Source organism: Rhopalosiphum padi, chromosome 2 (genome assembly GCF_020882245.1).
Source record: "Rhopalosiphum padi isolate XX-2018 chromosome 2, ASM2088224v1, whole genome shotgun sequence".
Taxonomy (NCBI): Eukaryota; Metazoa; Arthropoda; class Insecta; order Hemiptera; family Aphididae; genus Rhopalosiphum; species Rhopalosiphum padi.
In genome coordinates this window covers 37,294,408-37,313,396 of record NC_083598.1, presented here as the reverse complement: position 1 = coordinate 37,313,396, position 18,989 = coordinate 37,294,408, and the positions used below count along the sequence as shown (strand labels likewise).

The 18,989-nt window shown below is 28.1% G+C and overlaps 1 protein-coding gene across 5 annotated transcripts in view; it reads right to left on the bottom strand.

The window, feature by feature from the left end:
• The window catches only part of LOC132919331 (uncharacterized), a 121,955-nt gene that overhangs the window by 40,637 nt on the left and 62,329 nt on the right, over positions 1–18,989 (bottom strand). For all 5 annotated transcript variants that reach the window (XM_060980857.1, XM_060980858.1, XM_060980860.1 and 2 more), the window contains one exon: positions 15,638–15,703. In XM_060980857.1, coding sequence (XP_060836840.1) covers positions 15,638–15,703 — 66 coding nt within the window. The remainder of the gene's footprint in view (positions 1–15,637; positions 15,704–18,989) is intronic.

The window sequence follows — 18,989 nt, the reverse complement described above, 5'->3', positions numbered from 1 at the left end:
TATTAATCACGCGTACGTTATAATTTATTATCAAGGTGCGTGGTGTTATAATTTTTCATCGCCTCGACTCAGCGACGAAGAAAAATAGTAATTACGTACGCGTTATTAGAAGTGCATATTATAAAATACATAATTTAACTATTTTATAATAATTATTATCTCCATACAATACATATATATATATATAATATATACAGAGTATCTATTGTCTTGTTATATTTTCAAAAAATAAAATATAATACTTGCGGTATTCGCGTGATTTAAAATAATTTCAATATAAAAGTAAATATTTTCCAAAAAAATTAAAAGTTAAATTAGTTATTATATAGTTAATTTTGTTAAAAGTTATACGTTTTAATCATAAGTATACTGTATAATTTTGTTTGAAATTCGAAAAGATGTATAAAAAACTCTATGAATTCATTCAGGGAAATAATTTAACATATAATTTTCAGATCAACGAATTGCCGGATACGTCAACATTTTAAACAGGCAAAACAAAAACAAAATGACTAGTTAAATGCAAAAAAAAAAAATACATATTATACACGTGATCATCCTATACAAAGAAGTAATTTATTTAATAACAACGAATTTAAAAAAAAATTATTTGCAAGTATAAATGCGGCAAGACGCCTTGAATAAAAAACTTACTTATAATAGGTTAATGTAAAGGAAAAACTGATTAAAAGTATAATATATACACATAGACGTATCATGATATAATATAGCTTCGGGCTCCCTATTAAGTGACTAACATAGGTACCTACATTATTATATTACATATAAGTAGGTACTTACAAGGTACGTACTTAATTTAAATATAGGTAAATATATATATTGTACCTATATTTAGTTTAAAAACGCTATTTGTTGTATTTTGCATATAAACTTTTTTTTTTCAATAATAATATTACTTTCTTTGCACAAGGTATCTATATAGTAAGCGAGAACCATTCCATTCATAAAATGGGTTTATGATAATGACAAATGGAGTGAAATAGTAGTTCGTCTACATGGAAAATATATAAGTAATAAAAAAATATCATAAAAGAATACAGACGTATCGAGAAAAGAGTTTTAAAATATATTGAGCATATTATATTTAAAACACCGATAACGAGCCAGTGGATATTAAATCGTAGAATACAATACATAATATAAGTACGTATTTTCAAAACATTTTACTTGGTATTTTTTTTTTATTATTATTATTATTATTAAAAATTAGACGAATGCATACTATTGTTTGGTCGACAAAAATGTCCTTGACTCGCGTATGCTGAACAATGTCGTTAAGCATTAGTCATGTATACGAATTGGAAACGATAAACGGAGGATCGGTCAAATGTGTTCCTGTGTCCCGCAACGCGTTTTTCGGGTTTGGCCATGTGAAATTACGTTATGAAAGTACACCCGTCAATAAAAATTACGAATTCTGCCGTAGTGTCGTGGTCCTCCCGGTTGATTATTATTATTATATGTCCGCGGATCAGACGTGTCCACTAACAATAGGCAATGTGCTTATGCGCTAGTCTTCGCGAGAACCGATGACTAACCCTTCATAGTACATAATATATACGTCTACGTATAGACGTTTTATCCATTTACCATCGTCGTTATGATTCCGATCGCGCGTACATAAGTTAGCGTATACACGATTATAAATTTATAAATACTGCATAATTCTAATCAACGGTTTCCGTCGTCTGTAAATTGTATTCCGAGCACAGAGTCTTGGGTGGCAGACAATAATAATATTGTATAAAAAAGTATAATACTATATATTATATATACCACGATAGTATTGAGTATACGACGACGATGACGAACACAAACGACACGTAATAGTTAGTGCTTTCAAAACATGGCGATCGAAGAATAAAATTTAGTCCTGCCCAAAATCATATACTTTGATGTAATATTTATGCGACCAAATAGCAGATATCTGGATTAGAATCCAAAGGGGAGGGGACGCAAGGAGCCATCGATCGCCTATCACTTATATAGATCGTTGCTTAGTAGAGTTTTGTTTTTACTCAAAATGTTCTGTATAAATTTAAACTACAATACAAAGTAATTGTTTGTTTGATGGTTTTGTACATTGTGGTTTAGAGCTAAAAAAGGGTACAGTTTATAAATTCAAATTAAATATATTTTTCTGCAAAAATATTGAAATTACTTTTTTGTTCCAAAGAACAACAGAAAAGCTCTATCAGCATATTTATTTACCGGTTATACCTATTTACTCACTATAAATGATATAATAAAAATATTCTTTCTTTGTTTGACGATAGTCATTATTAATAATGTTGTACTATTATATTGTATAGGTAATTAATATATAATATTAATTTATTAATAATTAATATAACAGTATAATATTATAGATTTCTATAGAATAGATATGGATTGTTGATAGTTTATCGAATATTATTAAACTATATGTAAGTATAGTTACCTACTATATATTAAAACATATTGTGAATTGTGATCCATCCCCCCTATCTACAACTTATTCTAAGCCACTTGGAACACTGACAATATACTACACTTTTATATAATAATATATATTACGTATGCCATAAGCCATAAGGTATATTATAATACGGATTTCTTAGACAGTGTATACTACCTATGTATAAGTAATAATAATAATAATATATAGCAGAACCTATGTCCTATACATAGTATATTATATATTGTATGTATATAAAGTTTATTATAATACTACGCCCACCCATATATGTGTGTGTGTGTGTGTGTGTGTGTGTGTGTAGAAAGAGATGCCTACGCTGTATTATAATATACATACACACCGGGTGTCTACTATGATACATGGTTCCTACAACCAAAGTCCATTCATTCGGAATATAATCGCCAAAGACCGGATTTCGTCTTCTCGCCAGCGCGATTTTGTGCATTTTCTATGTATTATTATGCAGAGGGGAAACCGACGCCCGTGCAAACTTAGACCGGTCGTCGTTGCGCAACACCACGGTTTGAGTTTGCAAAAAAAAAATGTATGTGATGCGTAATAATAGTAATATATTATAACATCATCGTGTATCGTCGGTTCTGCTAAATATTTTAATATACGAATTTTTTTCTAATAAGTTTTAGTTTTTATTTCTCCGTCAACAATAGCAGCAGCAGCAACAAGCGCTGTAGCCATATACATAAATATTATTAAAATGCACAGTTGGCGGTTTATCGTTTCTTTTTTATTCCCAGTTGTTAGTTTTCGAACAACAAAATCGACGAAAATGGCACGTGCCATATTATTATGTATAATTATATAATAGGTAGGTATACAGCGCGTTCTAATATTTTGGTCAATATTCGTTCATTTCTAATAATTTAATAACAGTTGTTTTTAAAGACTTATGTTTATTTCAAGTTTATCATCAAATACTAATTCTCCAATTAATCATTTTTTTTTTTAAAGTGGTTTTGATTCATTTTTGAACGAAAGCAGAATAATATTGTAAACATTTTGGTATTGTCGATACTTAACATTAAGTGCATATGTTTTAACGAATATCAAACTAATAGATTTTTATTAATAAACGATAAAACTTTAGACGCGTGCAACTGTACCGCTTTTATACCCTATCATTTCACACATCTTTTCAAAACATAAACTTTGAGTGTTATTAATTATTAATTTATTATAAATAAAATACGTTGTAAATTAAATATTCGAAATCTTACATCGACATTACGAAAAAATAAATTTTATCTTAGAATATATCAAGTTAAACAAAATATAATAAGAAACCTAAAAAAAGTATTAGGTACCTAGTAAAATATAATTAGTACGTGTTAGGTACTTATAAAGAAAACAGGAAAATAGTGCTCACCATTGATATTGCGAATATTGGTCATAACTCAGGAACTTTTTTTTGCAAAAAACCCCGTTCCCAAAAATGAAAAAAGGTTCATGACAAATTGTAATTATTAAAAAAAAAAAGTTTTAGTTAAATAGTGCTTGAGAACCATGTAATGGCGCACAAAGATATCAATATTATGTGTGTACATTGTATAGAAAACAAAATAACAATAAAAAATTGCATAACTATTAACTATGATAGGTACTTATATAAACATTATTAGATAGGTATTATATTATAATTAATAAAAAGGTATTTTATTGTTAAATAATAATTGGATTAATAAAAAAATGTATTTTATCAAAGTTAAATATAATTTAACCTTAAAAGCTTTTAGATTTTTTTAAATTGTATGATAAAACTAAACTAGAGTTAAATAAATGAACGATTAAATCATAGTTTTTTTTTAAAAAAAATCACATAATAATTAAAATAAAATGTTCGCTTATTGCAGATATTTTAATATTAATAGTTGTTGCTGTATACTATTGTATGGTCTTGGCGATTATTTAGAAATTTTAAAACAATATTTCATGTAGTATTGTTCGACACATTACGTATTGGCTAAAATTTAAAATCATTAGTTCTTTCCCAAAAAATGTTTAAACGAGTTATTAATTTATTTATTATTTCAGCGAATAAGAATCGCCCTGTATACTTAGTCTACTTGACCGTCATACTTGTAGTAGGTAGGTACCTAAAATATACGATACACTTGATACAGTTACCGATGTACCTATAACCCAGTAGTGAAATTTCAATAAAAACACTGGGGGGTGCGGAAGCCTCCTTTTTTAGTTAGTTTCTTGTACACGGATTACATAATAAGTACCCAACTTACACCACCAATCAATATAATCATATATAAAATATAATAATGGCTTTGTACTGTATACACACTAATATTTATCAATTATGAACTATAATTAACCATGAATAGCATATACATTTAAAGGATGCTAAATTAGGTAATCAGAAAAAAAGCCCCGAAAAAAAATCCTGATATAAAAATCCGGTAAAAAAAGCCCCGTACTAACTTAATACATAATACTTTTTTTTATTATATTGTACATTTTACAATTTTAAATTTTTAAGCAATAAACTTATATTTCAATAATTATGTAATATTTTTTTTAACATAGCTATAACCATAAGTATAATATTATATTATTTTAACTGTGATATAAGTAGTTATTATTTAATGTTATATACTAGATCAATTTTTTTTATAGTTACCTCATTAATAAATTTAAATAAATGTAGTACCTAGACACCTAGTATAATGAATTAGATGCATAATAATGTTATACGATATAATAAAATAATTTAATAATTAATCAGAAACAATGATGGGTATATTATTTTATTAAATATTATTAAAAGTATATATAAATATAGTATACTAGGTACACTATAATAAAAAAGTATTATTTATTTGGTTGTTGGGGGGCTTTATAATTTAAATACTTACTAGGAACCAAAAAAATTACATCTAAATGAGTACCTGAGTATCTATATCACTGTCTAATACCTAATAACCTATATTCCACCTAACCGTCTTAAGTCTTAACCCATACCTACACAACAAATGAACAAAGCAATAATTACGATTTTGTACTATAGACACACCATTGATTAAATATATAGTATATTTAATCAATGGACACAGTGTGATATAATACATATGTCATATATGTGTTATACTACTGGGTAGATTATAATCATTATATTAATAAAGGACATAAGTGGTATTTGGCATTTGTAGTATTTAATATTATAACTATATAGCGCGTGATGCAAGCCTCGCGACTGCCATTTATTATTATCATTATAATATTATGTATATTTATGTACATGTAGAGATTGGCAAGTTAATGAAAAAAATGAACTCGAGTTAGCTAAGACAATGTTAAGGAGGTCAAATTAAAATAAATTAATATTTAACACACAATATATTTAACTTAAAAGTTTTAAGTTAATATTTATATTATTGTCTCCATAATAATATTAACTTAACTCAGTTCAGCATAATGTGCTTATTAATTTTTTGCAATCATAAATTGGGCCACACATAATAGGTATAGTGATTGTACAACTTTCAATTTTTTTTAAAATGATAACTAAAAATTATTTTAAAAATAAATTCCATATCATGCCTTCTTCTTGCACATACCTACTAGCGTCTAGCTGTAATGTTTTAATAAATTACACGTTTGTGTCAACAAAATATCTGAAAAGGCGGAATATTTATTTGTTCATTTGTATTTCAAATTAACTACACGAGATTGAAAAAAAAAATAATCAATTTTAACTACCTGATTTAGATATAATAGTTAAGCATGATTTTAATTTAACTGATTTTTTAATTTAATTAGTTAAGTTAACATTTATTAGAAAATTAACTTACTAGTTAAAATAAAAACTTAAAAAAAATAATTTAGTTTAAAATATTGATTAGTTAAATGCTGACTTTTGTATATTAACTATACAGTAAAATTTTGATATAACAAACTTCTATCAAACAAATTTTCTGTTTAACAAAATATTTTAGACAATCATAAGTCCATAACCAAATTAGAATCAAATTTATTTGATTCTATTTGAAAAATTTCATCATGATATGAATTTTTATAGTTTCCAGGTAAATTGGCCATTTCATGCATTTCATATATTATTGCGACTATCGTTATTGACTTATTGTGTAGTCTGTAAGACTCGATAATTTACTCACCTTTTTGTTCAACATGTATATACGTTTTTTGTGTGAGATACAACATATTTTTCCGGACAAATTTTTTCTGACCATTACAGGTGTTAATTAACACAGGCGATTAACCGTTAACCGAACTTTCGCGACAACATTTGCAATGGCAACCAAACAATATTCACAAATAAACAAATGATAATTTGTTAACCGAATTTTTGTTGCTCGATAAATTCATCGTATTTTTTGACATACTTACTGGATTTTTTTTATAAAAAGTATATATTTTCAATCTATTTCTACAATAATAAGTAAGTATGATAACAAAATTAGTGAAAATAACATTTGAATATTTGGATAGGAAGACCCTCCGCAGTAGTGCCACCTGACACGACGAGATTTTTTCTTTTTTTTTTATAAGTTTCATTTGAACAACGGGACCCAAAAACACATTAATATATTGTACACAGTTTATGATCGGATGTTTTTCCGCATAGCATAAAAACGATCATGTCTATTTTTTCTAGTCGTCGCCTTCTATTATTGTTTTGTTAATCCGTCTGCGTCGAATCATTGAATTCACGCGGAAAAACGTGTGCAATATTCGTGCGTATTGGTGTATCATAATAATATATTAATATTGTATATATACAAATATAAGAAGGAAGACGGATACCTAATACACATCACGACCAACAAGGTAACAACTCTATATAATAATATTGTAAAACCTCAAACGCGGTTAACGCACACAATTACCGAAATTCGTTCGAACTGTTCGAAGAGCGGCGCATTTATATTTTTCAATATTAAATCATCACAATAATAATAAGCACTAATAACTAATAGCAATGGTAATAATAATAATAATAATAATTTAGAGTCGTTAACGACGGCTCCGTCATCGGTCGAAGGCCGAATTTTCATAATAATTAGGAGTCGCACTCGGCCGCGAATATTTATAACGCTTTTTTTTCGCGGCACGTGTAGTCGTCGGTGGCGTATTATAATTAAATCTATAATAATATATTATATTATTTGTATACGTAATGGTGTTGTTTCAAACGCGCATCGGGTATTTTTATTTGGCGTCCGGACATACTGACAACGCCATCTGTCGGCGGTTTGAATGCTCTACGCTCGGTTTTCGTTTACCGTCCACTACACTAGATGGCAGGACGCTTACCTATTACCAATATTTATTTACAAACTCCTTCATCGATCACTATGTTATTATTATAGTCTCATCCAAACGATTTAAACGGGCATGCAACATATCCAATATTGTCGATTAGTTGCCCGGCTATTATCGCATGCCGCTAATTTATTTTCAATTTTCTCGAAAAATAAACACGCAGGTAGAGGTCTACCTAGATAGGTGTAATGGGTGTATTATCGTGGTAGATACTATTCGTGTATGAAAAAGTTATATTAAATGCCTCTAAGAGGCGGAATATTTTGTTGGGGGAGGGTGTCAAATAAATAAATAGGGCAGATTTTGATTATTGAAAAATAAATTGGAAAAAACTATCAAATCGGGTAAGTAATTTCTATTTATTTTATGTAGTTGCCAATGTCGAGATTTAATCATTCGACCCTATAGGACCTGATATACGCAATCACTCACCAGACGCAAGCGTCATTCCTTTGGGGGAACTAAAAAAAAAATAAATATTTTACTTGAAAAAAGTGTACCTATTTTTGTTTTTTGACACACGTTTATAAATTTGACAATGAAGTCTTAAAAATTACGTGTTATCATTTACCTATCGGCTATTGTTCTATTTTTATTATTATAACCATTGATTATAAATACTAGTACCTATTTATAATTAATGTTATTACATTTATAAAGAAAAAAGTGCACACCATTTACTATTTAAGACCTTTAACTTTTTTATGTATTATACTTTTTAGAGGTGTCAGAGAGAATCAGTGCCTATAGGTAGGTACTAAAAGTCATAATTCGTCATTGATAGTAGCGTTATGAAAATATAAATTGTCAATAAATTATAATCATTAATGTGCTTAAATTAATAATACAAATAATAATTAATAAAATTGTAATCCTTAAATTCTACCATATAATTAACTATTAAACCTTGGGACACCTAAGTTGCAGTTCAGTGTCCTTTTCCTAATTCCGGCCATGACGTGTGCTATATCTGTTTGAAAAATTATTAAAAACGACACCAGCAGCTCTTGGAACCGATGCAGTCGTCGATGAAAATATTATGGGCAAAAACTGTGAAGTTAAGTTAACTATTATAAACCGTTCAGTACAGTATTGAACAGATACGAAACGAGAATTGGGCGGACTGCTTTGCTAGCGTTTTTAAATAGAAAAATTAAATATACCTATTATGTAACGCATCATACATACACAAGGTATTAGACTGTTTTGTTTCACTGGCTCTTTCCATATTGAAAACGTTTCAAATTTTTAAATAACTTTTTGAGGCCGTTAAACAGTTGTCCGTAGGATTTAGAAATGCTTTTTCTCAAGGGGAGGAGCTAAGCCCGCCCTAGTTACACCCATTCACAATTGGTTTTTGTATTATCTATATTATATACAATATGCACTAACATATCACATATATATACACTTACACTAGTTGCACTTTGAAATACATATAACATAGGTAATAATATTATAATAGTGCTCACGTAGTGCCTTAACAAGCATTTGAGTATCTTGTGAGGCGTATACGTACTTGTAAGTATTATCTAATACATTTTTTTAAATCTTATTTGTACACGGCCAAATATATTACATCAATAATATATACAATAATCAATAATTTATTAAATTAACTTAAAATAAGTAATATATTATAGTTGTTAATTTAGGGACTATTGTATACTGTATAGATTTAATTATTACTATATGTTAAGTATAGTATAAATACTTTAAATTACACGTCATAGATACACTGAAAAAAAAGTAGCATTCATTAGACACAATCATTTTCTTTGTTTAACACGAGCGTATCACGGTTGTGCGTGACCAATTCCGTATTCGTATTAAGTTAAATTACCCATTATTCTGCGTTTCGACGATTGTATGGCGTATAAATTGTTATTATGTTTTATTAAAATTGGAAATTTTCGATTTAGAAACGTTCTGTATACCTAAATACGACTACGCAAATGATGTGGCGAGTCGTCCAAATGTTCAGTGCGTGTGACACTTTTCGGTTACGGAAGTTTTAACTTATAAATGTCATGGGTGTTATACTGGTAATTAACATATCTGTTCTGAGCGCCAGACGTTATGGAAAAATAAAAAAAAATAGTTCTAATAATAGTAATCTTATTTCTTATGTTTCAATCGGAGCAGATTCAACGAAACGACGTCTCTGTATGCCGAAATAGTATATTAAATATAATACAGCAGGGCGTCTTAACAACTAACACAATAATTTTTTGTTTAAATTATTGGATTTAAATTTTATTATTGTAAATAAATATGGTCAGAGATTTAAATGCCTTAAACTTCTCAATTTTTTTTTATTACAATATAACTGTTTTGTAGATAAAATATGAGCTTCCATAGGGTATCTATATATACATAAGTATAGAGAGAACCTTGCAATAGTACATTGAAACTATAATATTAATCTTGGTTTATTTATTAACTGTTGTCAAATTGTTGACATAAGTTAACTTTATTATATTCGTGCTATTTTAAAAGATGTTAAATGGGTTAGGTTAAAATAAAAGTTAAAAACATAATTTAAAAAGCTAGGTAAGTGGGTATCGCTCTGCTGTACATTAGGTGTCGAGTGGGTCATTATCATGGATATGTTAAATTTTAATTCAATGATATATCATTAAATACGAAAAAGAATTCTGTGTGGAGGTCTGTGGGTCTGTCATCCTAGTGAGTATATTGAGGGGGGGGAGGAATTGCTCTCCCCGAAATTTGTTGTTAGTACGTGCCAATCAATATATTAAATGTATTTTTGGGAACCTCCCACGAAAATTGGATTTTTTTCTCTGATTTAATTATAATATTCTAGTTTTCATAATTTATTATTAAAATAAAGTTAATTTATTATATTAATTCAATATATATATTTTTTTTATAATTTTCGTGGTTATTTTAATTTTGACATTCTAATTTTAAACGTTTATAAAAAAAAATTTTTGACTAGATTTTCGATATATTTTAATTCCACTAAAAAAACAAAATCGATTTTTTCGAAAAGGTTTAATTTACTTTAAGACATTTTTTACTATTGAGCCTCCGAAAAATTGACTAGATCAAATTTTCTAGAGAGTAAGAAACCATCCTTTTTTTTTGGAAATCGATACAAATATCGATAAATATCTGTTAGCTGAAACTGATTATTAATATTTTCATTATCTAGGTATATCATTGTTTGTCATTGTAGACTAGGTTTGTTACGCATTGAATTACGTATAGGTATTACTTATATATTATGTTTACGAATAGGCGTTACACAGGTATACCGTAACATATATGAATGATTAAATTGTTAATACCTATAATTGAAAATATGTGATTTAAAATTTTTGATTAATAAAACAAACAAATTGCCTTGATTGATTCTTAAATATAGCCATATAGGTCTATAGCTACCTTATACAAGAAAATATAGTGTCATTCATGAACATTAAACTATTAAAGACATTATCTAATTTCCACAATCCACGGTGTTATATATGTATCATTAATTAATATTATGATGTTATGATTTATCAATATTTAACTGTTTTGTAATAAATAATAATACATCCATGTATGATAACTATTATAAAAATTAAAAAGCGTATAGTTGTATTTAAAAAATATAAATTTTTCCACTCGGTACCTACACGTTTTTTGTTGTACAGTCATTATTCATAATATATTATATAATATTATGTTAAATGAAAAAAGTCGATAAAATATGTATTATGCATACAAATCATAATCATCCAGTCCAAGTACCCTAATTCAAAGAATCAAATAGTATCAGATATTCGCGGATAACGCCAAAATATCGTATTTTAATTTTGTTTTCATTAATAAGTGGTATATACGACATACGAATAATATAATGATATTATGAAAACTGAAAAGTATACAAATATACATGTAGGTACCGTATGTTTTTTTTACTATAGCTGAAAAAATATATTATTAGCTTGTGTATTTTCATACATATAAGGGTCAAAGGATTGAATTGATTTATGCAGTATTCTGCGAGAAACGACTGAAACTCGATCACATAGCAAAGCGAAATTGGCTTTTATATATGTGATTTGTGATGTGGTTATTTCATGGAGAAACACGTACATATCATAAAAGTATAATGATGTGCTGGTATAGAGATTGGCTATTTTTGAGTATAGGTAGGTACATACATTTTTGCTTTCTACTGGGAATAATCCATAATTGATTCGAACGAGAGCGAATTTTTTTACTGAAACATCGACCTGATGGAGTTAATAATATATTGTTTTATAAATATTGTGTTGTTTTACGACGACCGTCAGTTCGGTGTAATGAACTTTATGTATGTACGTACATTATGACTATTATGTACGTGTTCGTCTATTATTCTGCCATTAAATGTGTACACTCGTCTGGTTATCATAAAAGTGCTGAGCGCGTTTAAAATAATGCGTTCCTGTAACATCACGCGTTAGATCGATCTAGTTATTACAGTGTTATGAAAACCCGGTTAGGTTGTTTATAGTGTTTGAGAATAATCAATAACGTGGCCATATAAATAAAAAATAAAAAAAAATGTCTGTCTAATGCCTTCTAGTGAGCGGTCTAGTCCTTTATTGCTCTGGAAAATATCTCTTTGTATGTATAAATAAATTAGAAACAAATGTTATTTTTTTTTTAAATTTGTATTAAAAGTTTTAATGTCTTTAAAATAGGTTGAAAAATGTTGCGCTTAAAAATAAAAGTCGATTCCAACTCAAAATTAATATTTAGGCCTTTGATAGGAGAAAGATACTATTTTTTAAGTGTTACAATTTCATAAGTAAAAGCATTTTTTTAAACGAGTTACGAGTAAAGTACGGTAAAAAATCTGTCATTTAATAATGTTCAGAGATATAGTTAGTTTTACTTTGCAATTTGACAATCAAGTTTCTCATCCATCATTAGTCGCCTGTGATTTTTAATTGTAGATTCATATTTCTCGACTTATCGGTCTGATAAGTGATAATAATATTTGTCACTAACAGGACGACGTCACATCCTTACTGTATGGCGTATACGCATTATAACCTTATATTATATTTGGCGTAGAACTGTAGTAGACCTTTATTCGTTGGGGTGTTTTCAACAATTAAGGCGCAATGTTTTATACTACTACTCCTCGGTGTAGTGTATATTATTTAACGATAGCGACTATACGAGTATAATGTCCGCACGGCGTATACTATATCTTTAGTGGCTGTATCCCTCTTGGTTATAAACATAGAACAAATACCAAGGTGTAATAAAATCACGTGTGTGTCGTCGTGCAAACGAAAGATAAAAATATTATATTATTGCTTTTTAATGCATTTATACACTGTACGTTGTAGTGTCGTACGTCGTAATGTATATATTAACAAACAACCCGCGAGTCACTAATGATTTACATTTACCCATCTTTATCCTTCGTGACCGCGGCGTGTGACATTACGTAATCATTGCAGTGTTTTCGGCGAATCTTCCGCTTGTCTATTATAATAATATAATAAATATATATGTATATATATTATTTATGTACATATAATGAGTACCTATTACCTTAGTGGCTTAGTGTATACGCGCAGTCGTTTAACTCATTTATGAAATTTTATTATGCAATGTCGTTATTTGTCACACACCTATAATATGTGCCGTATGGGTAATTAGTGTGTATTAAACAAATGATCCGAACATTAGCGGATACCCATTATATACTACTACCCGTTTACTATACCTCTATAGAAGCATAATATAATGAGAGGCGTATTTAAGTCGCCGGCCGAGAACCTGACTCCGTGTCCCCCAAGTTATGTCCAAGTTGGGGGGGGGCTACAAGAATTCTTATCAATAATGTCGTTATAACTTGTGATATTAAATCGGTCGACATACACAAAACGTATGTAATTGTCAACGAAAATTTAAACCGACCCAAAAAAACTCTCAGCAAAATAGTGTTGTGATGATTTATCTTGAATATCGGACACGTACTTATATATAAAATATAATAAACTGTAATATTTCAAGTAGTATATTACACCGTGTTCGTCAGTCCCGTGGATATATGTGTAGATGTCGTTTGTGTTGCCTATCCGTACGGTTCACTTAATACAGTTGACGCGTGCTACAAAAAATATTATTTCAATAACCTATAATATTATTGTTATCAGTTATTGTAGACGAGATGCGTAACGGTTGTGACATTATGGTAAATACAAATAATGAAGAACAGAAAGAACAGAAAACTGAGAGACTGCGTAACAATTAAAATTAAAGAACCAAAAGTGATTTAGTATTTAAAAAATATATTCAAGAGTAGCTTCGCTACTACCATTGATTTTAGATCAAAAGACTTAGAGTAGTATTAATAAAATATAATTTAATTTAAAATTTCTAATTTTAATGCTGAAAAAAAAATTTGAGTTCGACAGTAAAATGTCTTTAGATCATAACATGGATCAATGAAACACTGAAAAAATGTGATTTTATTTATTTTTGAACTGTAATTTAAACAAACTTGAAAATATGGATTTTATCAAATCATAATTGTTATTAAACTAAAAATTTAAAATGTTAAGTGTTTCGGAAGATCTTTAGACATTTTTCTGTTTAATTCAATTTTTTTTTTTATCAAAGTTAAAATCGGACAACGTAAATTAACTTTAATTTTGCTGGAAATGTAGGTCTTTTCAACTAAAGGAGTATTTAGTACCCGCATTGAATTCCACTCATACAAATAGTTCACTATTTAAGTACTAGCTACTAACAACTAACACATAGATCCCGGGACGATGTTAACGAGAGATTAAATTTGCCTAATTGTTGCCCCTTAATCTAGTTTTGACGTGTTGCAGATACATTCTTAATAATATACCCTATACCTATGTCAATAATCTATGACAAGATTGGATTCGCGCGCAAAACTTTGTTAGAAAATACATTAATTTTGTAAACGTATATGTTCGCTGTAACGACACACAATATAATATTATAACGTGAGCACGGTTTCATTTTTCTAATAACGGTCTACAATATTTCAGTACATAATATTATATTATAATACCTATATACACGCCACCGACGAGAAGCCAGTTATAATATGTTATTACAAACAACGCACCCGTACCATCCATTACGAAATGAAAAGCCCGAGTACGAGTGGTTCTGCGTGTAGGTATCAATTATTGTTATTATTATTAGCGGTCATATTTTCGCAACTTATAATTGCGACCAGTAGTAATAATTATTATTAGGTATAAAATAATATAATAGGCATGCGCGGTACGAACACGAATCACGAACGGTTTTGTCGCGAGAATGGGAAATCGTTGTACTAACATTATTTTACTGACACCGTTTGAATTTGCAATTTATAATTTTTTTCGATCGAAATTTTAAATGTCTATAATAGTATCCATATTATATTATTACTGCAATCATAGCACGCCGTTCCGAAGTCCTGACATGTATAATATTTTATTATGTGTAGTGTGTACCAACAATATTACAATATGTACACCGAATCTCGAATCTAGTATTAGTATTCAATGTATACAATTACCGATAAGTAGTAGGGAATAATACTTACACACAGACGAATAATTGAACGTTAGCCATACACAAATAATTATAAGGTATATACGCTGTACCCGCGGTATTATATAACTCGCGGGTGGCTCATTTTGATGATATTTATAAACGTATTTAATATTAATCTAATATTATTATAGGCTACTTATATAGTTATTATGCGTTAAAATTGCATATAGATGGTTATATGATATCCAAAAACGATGATAAATAATAATAGGTATTTGATATATTATAAATTGAACTCACTTGCGCTGCTGTTAATGAACCCAGGATATATGTCGTTTAAACTGTTCGCCGCATCACTGGACATAACTGAAACATAAAAACCACAACATTTTATTTTATGATGACTTTGACGTATGTGAAGTTGATAACGCTCCGAACATTGGACAGACACTTATAACTAATAAGTAATAACTACGTCAAAGTTCGAACGTTCGGTCGTTCGGTGAATTGTGTAAAAACCTTATACCAACGAATAGTATAGTCCGACGTTTATATGTTTAGCATTTTGTATTCTAATTTTTTTATACCTCGTTGTATAGATATACCGCGGACGTTCGGACGTTGACGAACGTATGACAATACAGAATATAATAATATCGTTTTCATTTGTATAAGCTACGCACTTTATATCTATCTCCTGTTGTAGACATATTATAGTATTTATTAAACTTACGCGCGGTCGACTGCTACGAAAATTCATTCATCCTTATTAATATAGTATATAACGATAATTTAATAACGATATTATGTAGGCACCTATTATTATAATATTATGTCATGCATGTTAATTGTTTTGTTTTTTGGCATTGATTTCTTAAGTATATTTAATTTCGTAAATTATACCAATCAATTAATGTTTTTGATGTGCTATACTAATTTGTTTATTAAACGCTAATTTAGCATTTATAATTAGACGTCCAACTGTCCAAGTGTCTTGTAACAAGCATTTTGTTAAGACCATTTTACATAATGGTACACTTGGATAATGTATCGTTAAAAAAGGTTCATTCGTATAACATACTGTATTAGAGTAACCTTTCGCACGACCTCGCAGTTCTCGATGTATAATATTATATTAATATGTATTATATTATGCAGTGCAGTGTAATGGCGTAAATAATAATGTTTCACTCAATATTGTATTATTATATATCTTTACGATAACTATATTACGGTATCCATCCATACTAAGGTGATGATAATTAATAATTAATCTTGGTATTTATAAAATAAATAATAATTAACATCTTTTAGTATTTTTAGCCTAAAGGTATATTTCAAATTATCAACAAAAGATAACAAAGGTAACACTTAACACGAATTATTATTACATGGACAGTTATTTAAATATTAAATGAACTATGGATGTAATGGCCGTCGAACTAATATATTGTATATTTTTTATAGTGATTAGTATTTAGTAGTTAGCTACTAATTAGTAATTATTTATTATAATAAACTTACGCTGAAAGAAAGCTACACGAACAATATAACATAACATGTTTAAATTATTAACAAAGATTAGTATAGCAATTATTTAAAATTAACATTTTTTTCTACATTTATAAAATTTATCTTTTTTATAATTGTGCATTGTATAACCACCAATTATAGAGGAGGTCTATAAGAGTTAAATGTACGATGGTTTTTTTTAAGCTGTTTTGTTTATGATTGCTAAGCTATTAAACAATTATATTTTATAAGCTCTACAAACATCACTAAATTTTCTGATTTAATGAATAAGAAAAACTAAAGATATAACACTAGAAAACGAACGAAAAATAACACATGCATCTATACATCACTAGTCAGCACTCATAAGTTTAAATTTTTAAATTTCATACTACTTTAATCACTAGGCATTAATATAACTTAAAAGTAAATTAATTTTATACTCCATTAATATAAAATGTAACTTTTAATTGTTCTTATTTAGATTTTGCGCTGAGTACATTATTGCATTATTTAGGCTTTGCCCATAACAGTTTTTATTTTGTTTGATATATGATTTAATACCGAAGTAATTTAAATAGAAGGCCTCTTGCCTACTTCATCCACCCACAATCAAATCAATATCTTTACATACACTTACACTTATTTATATATAATATTATATATTATTTTATAGATTGTGTGAAGAAAAAGATTAAAGTTCAATTAATATTATTTAAAGTAAATGGTCTTGGCATTATGATCGAAATATAATTATTTTGACATTAATTTATTCGTTATTGTAAAACAATAAATTTATTAAAGATAAGTATGATTGTAAGACGATGAAATATGAATCATTTGTTGATCATTAATTTCTGAGTTTAATATAATATGATGCGAGATTATCCAAGAAATTACATTTGCATTTTTATTATTTTTTTAAATTAATGTTCTTTTTTTACATATTTTTTCAATTTTAATTATTGTTAAGTAGGAATGCTAGTAGTATTATGTTTTTACGTTTAGTATATACATAGGTATAGCCGTAAAATATACAAACAGTTAATTAATTAACAATTAATTTACATATTTCTCGTTGGATAAATATAATTCTAATTGTCCTATATATCAATTATACGCACCTAAATGATATTTTATTGAAACTATGATGGTGTTTTATTATTGGTATAAGTTGTTGGTGTTGTATCAATACAACAATATACACCTATATATTATAACGATAAGTTTCCTTTAATTGCGCCTACGATATGACCTTCAATATTCGTAATAATCGTTTAAAAAAAAGTAATAATAATAATAATAATTCTTATATAATGTTTACGAGTATCACACGCGTTATAAATAAATTAAAATAACTCATATTCACGTTAAACACATACGGCACATATATGTGTATCGTAAATTTATTGTATATGTATGTATTAAACAATGCGCTGTCGATGCAATTTTTACATTAACATTGATGTGATATTAATCTGAATTTTTTCTCAACAACAAACGTTAATTTATTATAATAGTTCTGAAATGCGTTTGATATGAAAATACATATTTTTTTTTTTTTAATGTATTTTTTTTCAACAACGAACACCATTGCTATGTCATATAATTAGTTTTTTTTTTCGTATTGTTATATTTGTAGATTACAATAAAGCTCGTATATCGAGGTGGATCTCCTTTTGTGTGCAGTGAATATGTTTTATTCTGCGTCGGAGAAATAAAAAATGCAAATCATTTCAATTTGTAAAAACTGACGTCATATTGATTAATTGAGTTCTCTAGGTTAAGGATTTATTAAAATGCCCATGATTTGTGGTGAAATTAAAAATATTAAAGTAAACAAAGATAGCTGTATACGGTATATCCCAACTACTTAGACATTTCAAAATCAACAGAACATGATGTTCAACTCTCATTATAAGGATTTATTTCTTACAGTAGTTCTGCAATTCGGAAATGTCATAAATTACTTGTCATATTAATGTATACGTAATATTATATTATAATAGACATATTTTTATAATAATAAGGAAGACGATTTTTGATAACGACTTTTATTGTTCAGGAAGTTTTGATTTAGCGTGTATAACACAGTTTTACGAATACAATAATGTGTACATCGTCTTATAAAATATTAATA